General features: G+C 44.1%; 1 protein-coding gene across 1 annotated transcript in view; it reads left to right on the top strand.

Annotated features, from left to right (window-relative positions):
• Positions 1-9984: 9984 nt before the first annotated feature.
• The window catches only part of LOC135526251 (somatostatin receptor type 5-like), a 10514-nt gene continuing 2998 nt past the window's right edge, over positions 9985-17500 (top strand). Inside the window, 6 exon segments of the mRNA XM_064954448.1 lie at positions 9985-10372; positions 11128-11320; positions 11323-11513; positions 15948-16137; positions 16906-16988; positions 17256-17405. Of these exon segments, the coding sequence (XP_064810520.1) occupies positions 10004-10372; positions 11128-11320; positions 11323-11513; positions 15948-16137; positions 16906-16988; positions 17256-17405 (1176 nt within the window). The 5' untranslated portion in view covers positions 9985-10003.

Below are 17500 nucleotides of genomic sequence, written 5' to 3' on the forward strand. Positions count from 1 at the left end.
CCCGTGATATAGTTCCTCCCTTCTAAACTCCCCCGTGATATAGTTCCTCCCTTCTAAACTCCCCAGTGCTTTAGTTCCTCCCTTCTAAACTCCCCTGTGGTATAGTTCCTCCCTTCTAAACTCCCCCGTGATATAGTTCCTACCTTCTAAACTCCCCAGTGCTTTAGTTCCTCCCTTCTAAACTACCCCGTGATATAGTTCCTCCCTTCTAAACTCCCCCGTGATATAGATCCTCCCTTCTAAACTACCCCGTGATATAGTTCCTCCCTTCTAAACTTCCCGGGTGATATAGTTCCTCCCTTCTAAACTTCCCGGGTGATATAGTTCCTCCCTTCTAAACTTCCCGGGTGGTATAGTTCCTCCCTTCTAAACTCCCCTGTGGTATTGCACTCCATACTGTCAACAACTAAATTAGCTTTCCTTTTACCAAGACCGAGTCATCTAAATCTTAATTAAGTCTCTGTGTGTGTGTGTGTGTGTGTGTGTGTGTGTGTGTGTGTGTGTGTGTGTGTGTGTGTGTGTGTGTGTGTGTGTGTGTGTGTGTGTGTGTGTGTGTGCTGGGAAATCCTGGTAACTGTATGCAGGTTGGGCACAAGGCTGTGCGGGTGTAGGGCTCGCCCCTTCTGACATCCCGTAGAGAATGTAATTACGTAACGATGAGGAGTCGCAGTCGTGCCCGCTCGATATAGAGCTGTCAACCGCGTCAGGTAACACCTGCGCGAGAGAGAGAGAGCGATCAGAACCCTGCCGCCTACGTGTTCTTTAGAACCCTCCAGGGCTCTGATCTGATCTGGCGTGAGAGGCTGCATGGCGTGAGACTTTACAGCTGATTCAACATCAGACTTCTCTAAACCTTGGTGTTGCTAGTGCGTCAGAAGAATACTGCGCTTCCTGAATTGCTTTCTCTATGAGGTTTAGGCGGGTAACTAAAGCATGTTGTGCCCACTGCTGATGTAAAAAGCACTCTATAAAATATATTTGATTGATTGATTGAACAACGGGTTTCATTGAGGGTCATGTTCATCTAACCTAGTAGAACGGATTTGAGTCGTGATCCTCTCCAGGGGGAGACTACCGTACATCAGACCTCAATTTACCTCTCATCCTCTTCCTCCCGTTTCCTCTCACTCTCTAACTCGCCGCATGGAGTGCGCGCAGGTGAGCGAGTACCAACACGAGCGTCTTATCGGTAATGGGTAGGGTGAGGGACGGTTGTGTGCGGAGCAGACAATGCAGGGGCGAAACCTGCACGGCAACATCTTGGTGACGTCATCTGAGAGCGGGATAAATGCCACGCACGTTCCTCGGCCGAGTGTTAAATACCCCTGCCCCGTACGCGGGAATCAGACCCCCTCTCTCTCCCTCTCCAAAAACAACCTGCGTGCGCGAGCTCCCCCGCCACACGCATTTATCTGCTAAAGGTGTTTCTCGAGAGAAAAAACACAACGTTAAAACCTACCCCCTACCCTAAGTCACGTGCTTTTGAGAAACCTTGATGAGATATTGAAGGTGACCAGGGACAGCCTTGGGCGGAGGTGATTCGCTTCACATCCAACAGCAGAGCCCCATTTCCTCCACGATCTTACCCGACTGAGGCGAGACACTCCTGGGAAGGTGTCGAAGGAAAGCCGCCCCACTAGATAAAAACAGGTTGAATCAACGTTGTTTCCAAGTTATAAAAAAAGCCAAAGTGATGACGTATAATCAATGTGGGAAATTGATTTGATTTGCAAAAAGACATCAATATGCTTCCTATTTTTTCACCCATTTTTTGTTGAATTCACGTTAGTTGACAACTCAACCAAATGCAAATCTAAACAAGACGTTGAAATGACGTCTGTGCCCAGTGGGGCCTGCCTCGGTTGGGACTGGCTGCGAGACTGGAGCGCATCAGAGAGGAGCTATATAGGATAGCATCAACCTACAGATCAACTTGACTGGCTTTCAAACCACTGCGAGCAAAAGCTACGTGAGGCGGAAAAGTTGTGAGGAAGATCCGGAGAGATGCCGACACCCAGCGCAGAAGAGTAGCCTGTGTTTTTCAAACCCCGGTTCATAGACATGGACCGATACCATTCTCTTGGATAATAGTGACCTTTCCGTCAGATAGTTAGCTGACACCGGTGAAGTCAGTGATGAAGTAATGCTTCAATTCAAAACGGTGCTCAAAGTAGGAAGACGAGCAGAGCGAGAGAGAAGTAGAGACGCTGCGCTAGAGTGATCAGTACCAATACCATGGACAGCGACTGAGCGCGTCAGGTTCGCTCCGCTCTCTCACCTCAACCGAAAAAAACGGCTTGGAATTTGAAATATTTCATGAAATATTGAAAATACACTTTTTTTGGGGGTGGGGGGTGATGTAACGTTTTTCTCAGGATTTTGATTGTTTTCAGAACGAACCATGAGAAGAGAAGGACTTTTATCTTCGGACTTTTCCCCCTTCATCTTTGGAAATCAGTTCAGTCATCTAAATCTTTAGACTCTTTCTTCGCGCTGTCTTTAAAGTTTGAAATACATCGGAATTTGAATTTCCACTAAAGCTTCCTTCAGAATGCGCACTTAAAGTCAGGTAAAATTTAGCCTAACATTATTTTATAACCTATAATCTTATATAGCCTACATAATCGAGACAAAAAAACATGTTTTGTTAGGGTGTTTGAGACTCCTATATGTTGGAAGTCGGATCATAGGTCTATGTGTATGCTGACTGCGACATTTTGGCAGTTAAGCCATTTTTTCCTACTTACCCAAAGTCAGACGAACTAGTGGATAGGCTACCATTTTTTTGTCTCTGCGTGCAGTTTGAAGGACAGTCGAAGTTAGCTTCTGGAGCCGTTGCTAACTATTGTTAGCGCAATGAATAGAAGTCTACAGGAACCGTTAGCATGCTAGCTGTTCATGTAGACTTCCAGCCATTGAGCTACCGCTAGCCAACTGCAAGTAGAAACATATACACGGTAGGCCTATCCACGATCTCATCTGACTCTGGTTAAATTACCGACACAGCTTTTAAACAGCGTGCAGAAAAGGCTTTTAACACAGCATGCCCGTGCTTGTTGCAGTTAGATTAGTTGTTTACAGCGATGTCATGGGTGAGCATGCAGTGTGTATGTCTGTGTGTATACAGTGGGGAGAAGTATTTGATACATTGCCGATTTTGCAGGTTTTCCTACTTACAAAGCATGTAGAGTTCTGTCATTTTTGTCATAGGTACACTTCAACTGTGAGAGACGGAATCTAAAACAAAAATCCAGAAAATCACATTGTATGATTTTTAAGTACGTAATTTGCATTTTATTGCATGACATAAGTATTTGATACATCAGAAAAGCAGAACTTAATATTTGGTACAGAAACCTTTGTTTGCAATTACAGAGATCATACGTTTCCTGTAGTTCTTGACCAGGTTTGCACACACTGCAGCAGGGATTTTGGCCCAATCCTCCATACAGACCTTCTCCAGATCTTCTCCAGACCTTCTCCAGATCCTTCAGGTTTCAGGGCTGTCACTGGGCAATACAGACTTTCAGCTCCCTCCAAAGATTTTCTATTGGGTTCAGGTCTGGAGACTGGCTAGGCCACTCCAGGACCTTGAGATGTTTCTTACGGAGCCACTCCTCAGTTGCCCTGGCTGTGTGTTTTGGGTCGTTGTCATGGGGCAGCAGGGTAGCCTAGTGGTTAGAGCTTTGGACTAGTAACCAGAAGGTTGCAAGTTCAAACCCCCGAGTTGACAAGGTACAAATTTGTCGTTCTGCCCCTGAACAGGCAGTTAACCCTAGGCTGTCATCGAAAATAAGAATTTATTCTTAACTGACTTGCCAAGTTAAATAAAGTTAAAATAAAAAAATAAAAATGCTGGATGACCCAGCCATGACCCATCTTCAATGCTCTTAATGAGGGAAGGAGGTTGTTGGCCAAGATCTCGCGAAACATGGCCCCATCCATCCTCCCCTCAATACGGTGCAGTTGTCCCTTTGCAGAAAAGCATCCCCAAAGAATGATGTTGTACTCATCCTTCTTCCTCCAAACACGGCGAGTGGAGTTTAGACCTAAAAGCTCTATTTTTGTCTCATCAGACCACATGACCTTCTCGCATTCCTCCTCTGAATCATCCAGATGATCATTGGCAAACTTCAGATGGGCCTGGACATGCGCTGGCTTGAGCAGGAGGACCTTGCGTGCGCTGCAGGATTTTAATCCATGACAGCATAGTGTGTTACTAATGGTTTGCTTTGAGACTGTGGTCCCAGCTCTCTTCAGGTCATTGACCAGGTCCTGCCGTGTAGTTCTGGGCTGATCCCTCACCTTCCTCATGATCATTGATGCCCCACGAGGTGAGATCTTGCATGGAGCCCCAGACCAAGGGTGATTGACCGTCATCTTGAACTTCTTCCATTTTCTAATAATTGCGCCAATAGTTGTTGCCTTCTCACCAAGCTGCTTGCCTATTGTCCTGTAGCCCATCCCAGCCTTGTGCAGGTCTACAATTTTATCCCTGATGTCCTTACACCCTCTCTGGTCTTGGCCATTGTGGAGAGGTTGGAGTCTGTTTGATTGAGTGTGTGGACAGGTGTCTTTTATACAGGTAACGAGTTCAAACAGGTGCAGTTAATACAGGTAATGTGTGGAGAACAGGAGGGCTTCTTAAAGAAAAACTAACAGGTCTGTGAGAGCCGGAATTCTTACTGGTTGGTAGGTAATCAAATACTTATGTCATGCAATAAAATGCAAATTAATTACTTAAAAATCATACAATGTGATTTTCTGGATTTTTGTTTTAGATTCCGTCTCTCACAGTTGAAGTGTACCTATGATAAAAATTACAGACCTCTACATGCTTTGTAAGTAGGAAAACCTGCAAAATCGGCAGTGTATCAAATACTTGTTCTCCCCACTGTATGTGTGTGTATGTGTGTATGTGTGTGTATATGTGTGTATATGTGTATGTGTGTATATGTGTGTATGTGTGTGTATGTGTGTGTATATGTGTATATATGTGTATGTGTGTGTGTATGTGTGTATGTGTGTATGTGTGTAGATCAAGATCATCATTATCATGTGTTACACTTCATTATCCTCTCCACTGTATTCTGTAAGGGCATAACCAGGACGGGTCGAGACATTTTAAAGTTGTTTTTCTAACTGGTCAACCAGTAAAGCAGAGGATTACATCCAGTACAGGAGAGGTTTCCTGGACAGATCAAGAGTGTCATCCTGAACTAACACCCAATGAGACTCTTCTATTCTCCGAGCCGACAAGAATTTGTCGTTCCTCTGAACAAGGCACTGCTCCGAGACCGTCATTGAAAAGAAGAATCTGTCGTTCTGCCCCTGAACAAGGCAGTCAACCCACTGTTCCTCGGCCGTCATTGAAAAGAAGAATTTGTTCTTAACTGACTTGCCTCGATAAATAAAGGTCAAATAAATAAAACGTGTAAGAAAATTGAAAGTGTTTTTAAGTCCAGAACTACAGGCTGCTCCAGTTAGGGGTCAGATTCAACCCGGTCGCGTTTAGTCCGTGCACGTTTTAAAGGGAATGTTGTCGCGTTTAGTCCTCCGTGCACGTTTTAAAGGGAATGTTGTCGCGTTTGGATAGACCACATTTACGGTAAACGCTGCAAATGTCAACTTAATCGGGAAATTACCTTTAAATGTAAATGGCACTATAACACAGACGTTCCGCTGTCTAGATGAAATCCATCCCTTAGCCTAACCTGAGTTGTTTTATGAGAGGGGACTGAGATGGGGACACACACAGGGGTGGGCGACTCCAGTCCTCAGGGGCCTGATTGGTGTCACAGTTTTGCCCCAGCTAACACACCTGACTCCAATAATCACCTAATCATGATCTTCAGTTTAGAATGCCATCTGATTAATCAGCTATGTTTGCTGGGGATGTGGGGAAAGTGTGACGCCAATCAGAACCCCGAGGACTGGAGTTGCCCACCCTGCCTGGGGGAAAAACACTGGCATCACTTATATCAGAGGGGAACAGTGTGGGAAACTGTTATGTGCAGTGTGTGTGTGTGGGTGTGTGTGTGTGTGTGTTTCCTGTCTCCCTGTGTGTTTCCTTTCTCCCTGCTCCAGAACCATCATTAAAGGTGTGTGTGTGTGTGTGTGTGTGTGTGTGTGTGTTTTCCTGTCTCCCTGCTCCAGAACCATCATTAAAGGTGTGTGTGTGTGTGGGTGTGTGTGTGTGTGTGTGTGTTTCCTGTCTCCCTGCTCCAGAACCATCATTAAAGGTGTGTGTGTGTGTGTGGGTGTGTGTGTGTGTTTCCTGTCTCCCTGCTCCAGAACCATCATTAGGGTGTGTGTGTGTGTGTGTGTGAGAGAGAGTGCATCAGGTTCAAGTACGGGTGACTGCATATATGTCTGTGTGTGTGTGTGTGTGTGTGTGTGTGTGTGTGTGTGTGTGTGTGTGTGTGTGTGTGTGTGTGTGTGTGTGTGTGTGTGTGTGTGTCTGTGTGTGTGTGTGTGTGTGTGTGTGTGTGTGTGTGTGTGTAACTTCTTGGAATCGTCAGTGTGTGTCTCCGCCCACCATGTATTCTCAGTGGGATGTCTGGGATGTCTGGATGCCAGCTCTGCAGTACACACACACTCCAGTGATGCGCAGGTAGACTCATAACCCTCAGTCAGTGTATAAAAGAGAAAACAATGAATAAAAAACACATTCCATGAATGTATTGTCATTGTGCAGTTCATATCAGTAGACGACAGTGAGGTTTTTAAATTCATTATTTGTATCTGGCATTAGTGCAGAAGTCTCTTTATGGCCGAACCGTATCCGCACCAAATACAAACACATTTTTATTTATTTTGAACATTTTTTATTTCATCTTTATTTAACTCGGCAAGTCAGTTTAGAACAAATTCTTATTTACAATGACGGCCACCTCCAAATGCTTTTGGGAACTTGGGCAGAAAAAAGATAGAAGGAACTATACAGCGCATGTTCTATATTCATGTTCTATATTCATGTTCTATATTCATGTTCTATATTCATGTTCTATATGCATGTTCTATATTCATGTTCTATATACATGTTCTATATGCATGTTCTATATTCATGTTCTATATTCATGTTCTATATTCATGTTCTATATTCATGTTCTATATTAATGTTCTATATGCATGTTCTATATTCATGTTCTATATTCATGTTCTATATTCATGTTCTATATGCATGTTCTATATTCATGTTCTATATTCATGTTCTATATTCATGTTCTATATTCATATTCATGTTCTATATGCATGTTCTATATTCATGTTCTATATTCATGTTCTATATGCATGTTCTATATTCATGTTCTATATTCATGTTCTATATGCATGTTCTATATTCATGTTCTATATTCATGTTCTATATGCATGTTCTATATTCATGTTCTATATTCATGTTCTATATTCATGTTCTATATTCATGTTCTATATTCATGTTCTATATGCATGTTCTATATTCATGTTCTATATTCATGTTCTATATTCATATTCTATATATTCATGTTCTATATTCATGTTCTATATGCATGTTCTATATTCATGTTCTATATTCATGTTCTATATTCATGTTCTATATTCATGTTCTATATGCATGTTCTATATTCATGTTCTATATTCATGTTCTATATTCATGTTCTATATTCATGTTCTATATTCATGTTCTATATGCATGTTCTATATTCATGTTCTATATTCATGTTCTATATTCATGTTCTATATTCATGTTCTATATGCATGTTTTATATTCATGTTCTATATTCATGTTCTATATTCATGTTCTATATTCATGTTCTATATGCATGTTCTATATTCATGTTCTATATGCATGTTCTATATTCATGTTCTATATTCATGTTCTATATGCATGTTCTATATTCATGTTCTATATTCATGTTCTATATTCATGTTCTATATTCATGTTCTATATGCATGTTTTATATTCATGTACTATATTCATTTTATATATTCATGTTCTATATGCATGTTCTATATTCATGTTCTATATTCATGTTCTATATTCATGTTCTATATTCATGTTCTATATTCATGTTCTATATTCATGTTCTATATTCATGTTCTATATTCATGTTCTATATGCATGTTCTATATGCATGTTCTATATTCATGTTCTATATTCATGTTCTATATTCATGTTCTATATTCATGTTCTATATTCATGTTCTATATGCATGTTCTATATTCATGTTCTATATTCATGTTCTATATTCATGTTCTATATTCGCAGGTCAGGATTGGGTGGAGACTTCAGATGTTCACTTCATCACATGTAGTCGGGCGGTTGTGGATGGGTGAACAAACAGCTGACACATGCATCACTAACGCACACACACACACACGCACGCGCGCATGCACGCACACACACACATGCACGCACGCACGCACACACACACACACACAGCAGGAGATGTCTTATAAACCAGATTATTTACAGAGTAGTAAGATCTGGCAGTACACCTCGTCTCTTCAGAAGTCTAACAGATGTCATGTATAGGGACTACTGTCTCTCTCCCTCACCCCCCTCTCTCTCCCTCATTCCCCTCCCCCTCTCTCTCCCCTCACCCCCCTCTCTCTCTCTCCCTCATCCCCTCTCTCTCCCTCACCCCCTCTCTCTCCCTCATCCCTCTCTTTCTCTCTCCCTCATCCCCTCTCTCTCTCCCTCACCCTCTCTCTCTCTCCCTCACCCCCTCTCTCTCTCTCCCTCACCCCCTCTCTCTTCCTCATCCCCCCCTCTCTCTCCCTCACCCCCCTCTCTCTCCCTCATCCCTCTCTCTCTCTCCCCTCATCCCCCCTCTCTCTCCCTCATCCCTCTCTCTCTCTCTCCCTCATCCCCCTCTCTCTCTCATCCCTCTCTCTCTCCCTCACCCCCTCTCTCTCCCTCATCCCTCTCTCTCTCTCCCCTCACCCCCCTCTCTCTCTCCCTCATCCCCCTCTCTCTCTCCCTCATCCCCCCTCTCTCTCTCCCTCATCCCTCTCTCTCTCTCCCTCATCCCTCTCTCTCTCTCCCTCATCCCCCCGCTCTCTCTCCCTCATCCCCCCCGCTCTCTCTCCCTCACCCCCTCCTCTCTCTCCCTCATCCCCCTCTCTCTCTCCCCCTCACCCCCTCTCTCTCGCCCTCACCCCCCTCTCTCTCTCCCTCACCCCCCCCTCTCCCCTCACCCCCTCCTCTCTCTCTCCCTCCCCCCCCTCTCTCTCCCTCACCCTCTCCTTTCTCTCCCTCATCCCCCTCTCTCTCTCCCTCACCCCCCTCTCTCCCTCACCCCCTCCTACTCTCTCCCTCACCCCCCCCCTCTCTCTCCCTCACCCCCTCCTCTCTCTCCCTCATCCCCCTCTCTCTCTCCCTCACCCCCCTCTCTCTCTCTCCCTCACCCCCTCTCTCTCTCCCTCACCCCCTCCTCTCTCTCTCCCCTCACCCCCTCTCTCTCTCCCTCACCCTCATCTCTCTCTCCCCTCACCCCCCTCTCTATCTCTCCCTCACCCCCCTCTCTCTCTCCCTCACCCCCTCCTCTCTCTCTCCCTCACCCCCTCTTTCTCTCTCTCATCCCTCTCTTTCTCTCTCCCTCATCCCCCTCTCTCTCTCTCTCCCTCATCCCTCTCTTTCTCTCTCCCTCATCCCCCTCTCTCTCTCTCCCTCATTCCTCTCTTTCTCTCTCCCTCACCCCCTCTTTCTCTCTCTCATCCCTCTCTTTCTCTCTCCCTCATCCCCCTCTCTCTCCCTCATCCCTCTCTTTCTCTCTCCCTCATCCCCCTCTCTCTCCCTCATCCCTCTCTTTCTCTCTCCCTCGTCCCCTCTCTCTCTCTCTCTCTAGACAGAGTTGCATTCCTTTTATCACAGAGACTCACACACCTCTTTTACTTTTCTGTCTCTTCTGATGCAGGTCTGAAGGTCTCCTCCCCTCCCCTCCCCTCCCTCCCCTCCCTCCCCCCCCCTCCCCTCCCCTCCCTCCCTCCCCTCCCCTCCCCTACACACCCTACATCCACAATGGAGCCTCTGGACAGGACAGGCTGGACACTGCTCTCTGGTGACCCCAACACCTCCACTCCCAACCTGGGGTATCACTACTCCTACCCTGATTCTGGTCCTGCAACCCCGTCCTTCCCCTCCCCATCCTTGTTCCCCAGTTCGTCCTCCAACGTGTCCAGTCAGAGCGTCCCGTTCCAGGGCAGCAGTACGCTGATGACTGCGGTCATCTCCCTGAGTGTGTTCGTGGTCGGCCTGATCGGTAACACCCTGGCCATCTACGTGGTGCTACGCTACGCCAAGATGAAGACCGTCACCAACATCTATATTCTGAACCTGGCAGTCGCAGACGAACTCTACATCCTGGGACTTCCCTTCCTCACCACCCAGGTAGCCTAGAGGTCAGAGGTTAGAGGTCAGAGATGAACTCTACATCCTGGGACTTCCCTTCCTCACCACCCAGGTAGCCTAGAGGTCAGAGGTTAGAGGTCAGAGATGAACTCTACATCCTGGGACTTCCCTTCCTCACCACCCAGGTAGCCTAGAGGTCAGAGGTTAGAGGTTAGAGATGAACTGTACATCCTGGGACTCCCCTTCCTCACCACCCAGGTAGCCTAGAGGTCAGAGGTTAGAGGTCAGAGATGAACTGTACACCCTGAGACTCCCTTCCTCACCACCCAGGTAGCCTAGAGGTCAGAGGTTAGAGGTTAGAGATGAACTGTACATCCTGGGACTTCCCTTCCTCACCACCCAGGTAGCCTAGAGGTCAGAGGTTAGAGGTTAGAGATGAACTGTACATCCTGGGACTTCCCTTCCTCACCACCCAGGTAGCTTAGAGGTTAGAAGCTAGAGGTTAGAAGAGTGGGCCAGCAACCAGAGGGTTTTCGGTTTGAATCCTAGCTCCGACAAGGCAACATCTGGTCTGGAGTAAGGGTCACTGAAAGGTATCTGGCATCAGTGTCCAAGATGCCATCTCATCTCTTGCCGTTGTACCCTTAAGCAAGGCACTTAAGCTGCAAACGGCCCTCTGCGCCAACCTTTGTGTCTGTTTGTCTTTCTGAGGGGTTTGAATAAAGCAGAAGACAACATCCAATAAAGTAATATCTTTTTCTTCCTCCTCCTCCTCTTCCTCCTCCTCCTTCCAGAACGTTCTCTCCTACTGGCCGTTCGGCTCCTTCCTGTGTCGCGTGCTGATGACCGCTGACTCCATGAGCCAGTTCACCTCCATCTTCTGTCTGACCGTGATGTCTATCGACCGCTACCTGGCCGTGGTCCACCCCATACGGTCTACGAAATGGCGGCGACCGCGAGTGGCGAAGGTGGTGAGCGCCGCGGTGTGGCGTTGTCGTTGGTGGTCGTCCTGCCCGTGGTCGTGTTCTCCGGCGTACAGGACACGTTTAACTCGTGTAACATCAGCTGGCCGGAGCCGCAGGGGGTGTGGTCCACCGTGTTTATCCTGTACACGGCTACGCTGGGGTTCTGCGGACCACTTCTGGTCATCTGTCTTTGCTACCTGCTCATCGTGGTTAAGGTGGGGGGGGGGGGTCATAGGTCAAAATCATTCTGGTTTTCTTCTGTGTTTCTGTGTTAGCTACAGTACCATTGTTTTGGTTGCTCGTTGTGGTCAAGACTGCATTATTAGAAATGTTTGGTTTGGCTGTTTGAACTCATTTCTGTTTCTTTCATTTGGTCATTAAATGCTTCTCTGTGTTGTTGTTTTGTGCAACACGGTCTCACAGTCTCATCTCAGACGTTTCTCAAACGTCACATTTTGAAGAGTTTACGGTTACAATTAGGGATTAACTCTGAATGGTTAAGGTTAGATATTAACTCTGAATGGTTAAGGTTTGGGTATTAACTCTGAATGGTTCAGGTTAGGGTATTAACTCTGAATGGTTAAGGTTAGATATTAACTCTGAATGGTTCAGGTTAGATATTAACTCTGAATGGTTAAGGTTAGATATTAACTCTGAATGGTTAAGGTTAGATATTAACTCTGAATGGTTAAGGTCAGGGTATTAACTCTGAATGGTTCAGGTTAGGGTATTAACTCTGAATGGTTAAGGTTAGATATTAACTCTGAATGGTTAAGGTTAGATATTAACTCTGAATGGTTAAGGTTAGGGTATTAACTCTGAATGGTTAAGGTTAGGGTATTAACTCTGAATGGTTAAGGTTAGATATTAACTCTGAATGGTTAAGGTTAGATATTAACTCTGAATGGTTAAGGTTAGATATTAACTCTGAATGGTTAAGGTTAGGGTATTAACTCTGAATGGTTAAGGTTAGGGTATTAACTCTGAATGGTTAAGGTTAGGGTATTAACTCTGAATGGTTAAGGTTAGATATTAACTCTGAATGGTTAAGGTTAGATATTAACTCTGAATGGTTAAGGTTAGGGTATTAACTCTGAATGGTTAAGGTTAGGGTATTAACTCTGAATGGTTCCGGTCAGGGTATTAACTCTGAATGGTTCAGGTTAGATATTAACTCTGAATGGTTAAGGTTAGATATTAACTCTGAATGGTTAAGGTTAGGGTATTAACTCTGAATGGTTCAGGTTAGATATTAACTCTGAATGGTTCAGGTTAGGGTATTAACTCTGAATGGTTCAGGTTAGATATTAACTCTGAATGGTTCCGGTCAGGGTATTAACTCTGAATGGTTCAGGTTAGGGTATTAACTCTGAATGGTTAAGGTTAGATATTAACTCTGAATGGTTAAGGTTAGGGTATTAACTCTGAATGGTTAAGGTTAGGTATTAACTCTGAATGGTTAAGGTTAGGGTATTAACTCTGAATGGTTCCGGTTAGGGTATTAACTCTGAATGGTTAAGGTTAGATATTAACTCTGAATGGTTAAGGTTAGATATTAACTCTGAATGGTTAAGGTTAGGGTATTAACTCTGAATGGTTAAGGTTAGATATTAACTCTGAATGGTTCAGGTTAGATATTAACTCTGAATGGTTAAGGTTAGGGTATTAACTCTGAATGGTTAAGGTTAGATATTAACTCTGAATGGTTAAGGTTAGATATTAACTCTGAATGGTTCCGGTCAGGGTATTAACTCTGAATGGTTCAGGTTAGATATTAACTCTGAATGGTTAAGGTTAGATATTAACTCTGAATGGTTAAGGTTAGATATTAACTCTGAATGGTTCCGGTCAGGGTATTAACTCTGAATGGTTCAGGTTAGATATTAACTCTGAATGGTTAAGGTTAGATATTAACTCTGAATGGTTCAGGTTAGGGTATTAACTCTGAATGGTTCAGGTTAGGTATTAACTCTGAATGGTTCAGGTTAGATATTAACTCTGAATGGTTAAGGTTAGATATTAACTCTGAATGGTTAAGGTTAGATATTAACTCTGAATGGTTAAGGTTAGGGTATTAACTCTGAATGGTTAAGGTTAGGGTATTAACTCTGAATGGTTAAGGTTAGATATTAACTCTGAATGGTTCAGGTTAGATATTAACTCTGAATGGTTAAGGTTAGATATTAACTCTGAATGGTTAAGGTTAGATATTAACTCTGAATGGTTAAGGTTAGATATTAACTCTGAATGGTTAAGGTTAGATATTAACTCTGAATGGTTAAGGTCAGGGTATTAACTCTGAATGGTTAAGGTTAGGGTATTAACTCTGAATGGTTCAGGTTAGATATTAACTCTGAATGGTTCCGGTTAGGGTATTAACTCTGAATGGTTAAGGTTAGATATTAACTCTGAATGGTTAAGGTTAGGGTATTAACTCTGAATGGTTCAGGTTAGGGTATTAACTCTGAATGGTTAAGGTTAGATATTAACTCTGAATGGTTAAGGTTAGATATTAACTCTGAATGGTTAAGGTTAGGGTATTAACTCTGAATGGTTCCGGTTAGGGTATTAACTCTGAATGGTTCAGGTTAGATATTAACTCTGAATGGTTAAGGTTAGATATTAACTCTGAATGGTTCAGGTTAGATATTAACTCTGAATGGTTAAGGTTAGATATTAACTCTGAATGGTTCAGGTTAGATATTAACTCTGAATGGTTCAGGTTTGATATTAACTCTGAATGGTTAAGGTTAGATATTAACTCTGAATGGTTAAGGTTAGATATTAACTCTGAATGGTTCAGGTTAGATATTAACTCTGAATGGTTAAGGTTAGATATTAACTCTGAATGGTTAAGGTTAGATATTAACTCTGAATGGTTAAGGTTAGGGTATTAACTCTGAATGGTTAAGGTTAGATATTAACTCTGAATGGTTCAGGTTAGATATTAACTCTGAATGGTTAAGGTTAGGGTATTAACTCTGAATGGTTAAGGTTAGATATTAACTCTGAATGGTTCCGGTCAGGGTATTAACTCTGAATGGTTCAGGTTAGATATTAACTCTGAATGGTTAAGGTTAGATATTAACTCTGAATGGTTAAGGTTAGGGTATTAACTCTGAATGGTTCAGGTTAGATATTAACTCTGAATGGTTAAGGTTAGATATTAACTCTGAATGGTTAAGGTTAGATATTAACTCTGAATGGTTAAGGTTAGGGTATTAACTCTGAATGGTTCAGGTTAGATATTAACTCTGAATGGTTCCGGTCAGGGTATTAACTCTGAATGGTTAAGGTTAGATATTAACTCTGAATGGTTAAGGTTAGGGTATTAACTCTGAATGGTTCCGGTTAGGGTATTAACTCTGAATGGTTAAGGTTAGATATTAACTCTGAATGGTTAAGGTTAGATATTAACTCTGAATGGTTAAGGTTAGGGTATTAACTCTGAATGGTTAAGGTTAGATATTAACTCTGAATGGTTCAGGTTAGATATTAACTCTGAATGGTTAAGGTTAGGGTATTAACTCTGAATGGTTAAGGTTAGATATTAACTCTGAATGGTTAAGGTTAGATATTAACTCTGAATGGTTCCGGTCAGGGTATTAACTCTGAATGGTTCAGGTTAGATATTAACTCTGAATGGTTCAGGTTAGATATTAACTCTGAATGGTTCAGGTTAGATATTAACTCTGAATGGTTAAGGTTTGGGTATTAACTCTGAATGGTTCAGGTTAGGGTATTAACTCTGAATGGTTAAGGTTAGATATTAACTCTGAATGGTTAAGGTTAGGGTATTAACTCTGAATGGTTAAGGTTAGGGTATTAACTCTGAATGGTTAAGGTTAGATATTAACTCTGAATGGTTAAGGTCAGGGTATTAACTCTGAATGGTTCAGGTTAGGGTATTAACTCTGAATGGTTAAGGTTAGGGTATTAACTCTGAATGGTTAAGGTTAGATATTAACTCTGAATGGTTAAGGTCAGGGTATTAACTCTGAATGGTTCAGGTTAGGGTATTAACTCTGAATGGTTAAGGTTAGGGTATTAACTCTGAATGGTTAAGGTTAGATATTAACTCTGAATGGTTAAGGTCAGGGTATTAACTCTGAATGGTTCAGGTTAGGGTATTAACTCTGAATGGTTAAGGTTAGGGTATTAACTCTGAATGGTTAAGGTTAGATATTAACTCTGAATGGTTAAGGTCAGGGTATTAACTCTGAATGGTTAAGGTTTGGGTTGGGCTTAAAACAAAGATTTTAAAAACAACCTTATATTGCTGGATTTGAACATACAACCTTTGCACCAGAGGCAGATGCTTTCTCCCATCTACAACACCCCATCAAAAACCCAACCTACTTGAATGCACTCACTGGTGCCCCTAGTGGTCTGTTTCCACACCACCTCCCCACCTCAGACCTGGATGGACTCATAGTGACTTGTGTCCCGGTGACCTGGCTGGTTTTCTGGTCATTATCTTCCAGGTGTGTGGAATAGCATTCCGGAATACTATGTTGTTCTGTTGTTCTGCTTCGTCATTCCGACCATTCTTTTCCGTGTGTGTTTTATATTGACCTGTTTGTATGTAATAGAGATTCTGCTGCAGCTTTCCCTTCTCTCACCACCACCATTTTGTTCCCCCCCTCCAGGTGAAGTCTTCAGGTGTGCGGGCGGGCTTCACCAAGCGCCGGCGGTCAGAGCGCAAGGTGACCCGTATGGTGGTGATCATCGTGGTGGTCTTCGTCCTCTGCTGGCTCCCCTTCTTCATCATCAACATCATCAACCTCATCATCATCATCCCAGAGTCCTCCGTGACCGCCGGCGTCTACTTCTTCTCTGGTACCAGAAGAAACCTTTTAGGCTGCATCCCAAATAGCACCCTAATCCCTGTGTAGTGTACTACTGTTTACCAGAGACCTATGGGGAATAAGCTACACTCACTCTGACCCTAAGGGGGGAGAGGGGAAAAGAGGGGGAGGAGATGGGAGGAGAGGGGAAAGAGGGGGAGGAGATGGGATAGAGGGGGAGGAGAGGGGAAAGAGGGGAGGAGATGGGAGGAGAGGGGAAAGAGGGGGAGGAGATGGGAGGAGAGGGGAAAGAGGGGGAGCGAATGGGAAAGAGGGGAGGAGAGGGGAAACAGAAGGGAAAGAGAGGGGAGGGAGTGGGGAAAGGGGGAGGAGAGTGAAAAGAAGGGGAGGAGAGGGGGAGGAAAGGGGAAAGAGGGATGGGAGAGAGAGAGAGAAACAAAGAAAGAGAGAGAGAGGTGGGAGAGAGAGAAGGAGAGAGAGAGAGAGAGGTGGGAGAGAGAGAAAGGGAGAGAGAGGTGTGAGAGAGAGAGAGAGAGGTGTGAGAGAGAGAGAGAGGTGTGAGAGAGAGAGAGAGAGAGAGAGAGGTGGGAGAGAGAGAAGGAGAGCGAGAGAAAGAGGTGGGAGAGAGAGAGAGAGAGAGGTGGGAGAGAGAGAAGGAGAGCGAGAGAAAGAGGTGGGAGAGAGAGGTGGGAGAGAGAGAGAGAGAGAGAGAGAGGTGTGAGAGAGAGAGAGAGAGAGAGAGAGGAGAAGGATAAAAGTGTGAGACAGACATTGACATTGTTTTGTCTCTACTCCCCAGTCATCCTGTCCTATGTTAACTCCTGTGCCAACCCTCTGCTCTATGGCTTCCTGTCAGACAACTTCAGACAGAGCTTCAGAAAGGTGATTATTATTTAATCAACCTTATTTTAACCTTTATTTAAACAGGAAAAGATACTTGAGGCTTGAAAGCTCTTTTGCGAGGAAGACCTGGGGACGTGCAGGTGCTTCGTTGCCAGCAGCACCATCCCCTTCACAGAACAATCTGTTATTTCATAGAATAGACATTTATTAGTACATGTTCTGTATTTATATAAAACACCAGTTTTCCTCAGTGCTCACCACAGTGCATCGTCTTCCCGGTCCCATGTGCTTGATTTCTTCCGGAAGGTTCTGTGCGTGCGGAAGGCCAACGGCGTGGAGGATGGTGACCCCAGCGCCCCGAGGATGGAGAAAACTAGAGAGACGACAAGAGACGACTCCTTCCTGTCACCTAGGAACCACGATGGACACAACGGACACGCACCACAGAATAGCCAGGTGAGGAGGGAGTGAGCCCTGTGTGTGTAAACCATATTACAGATGTCAGGGACACACCACAGAATAGCCAGGTGAGGAGGGAGTGAGCCCTGTGT

This window comes from Oncorhynchus masou, chromosome 5 (assembly GCF_036934945.1).
Source record: "Oncorhynchus masou masou isolate Uvic2021 chromosome 5, UVic_Omas_1.1, whole genome shotgun sequence".
Classification (NCBI taxonomy): Eukaryota; Metazoa; Chordata; class Actinopteri; order Salmoniformes; family Salmonidae; genus Oncorhynchus; species Oncorhynchus masou.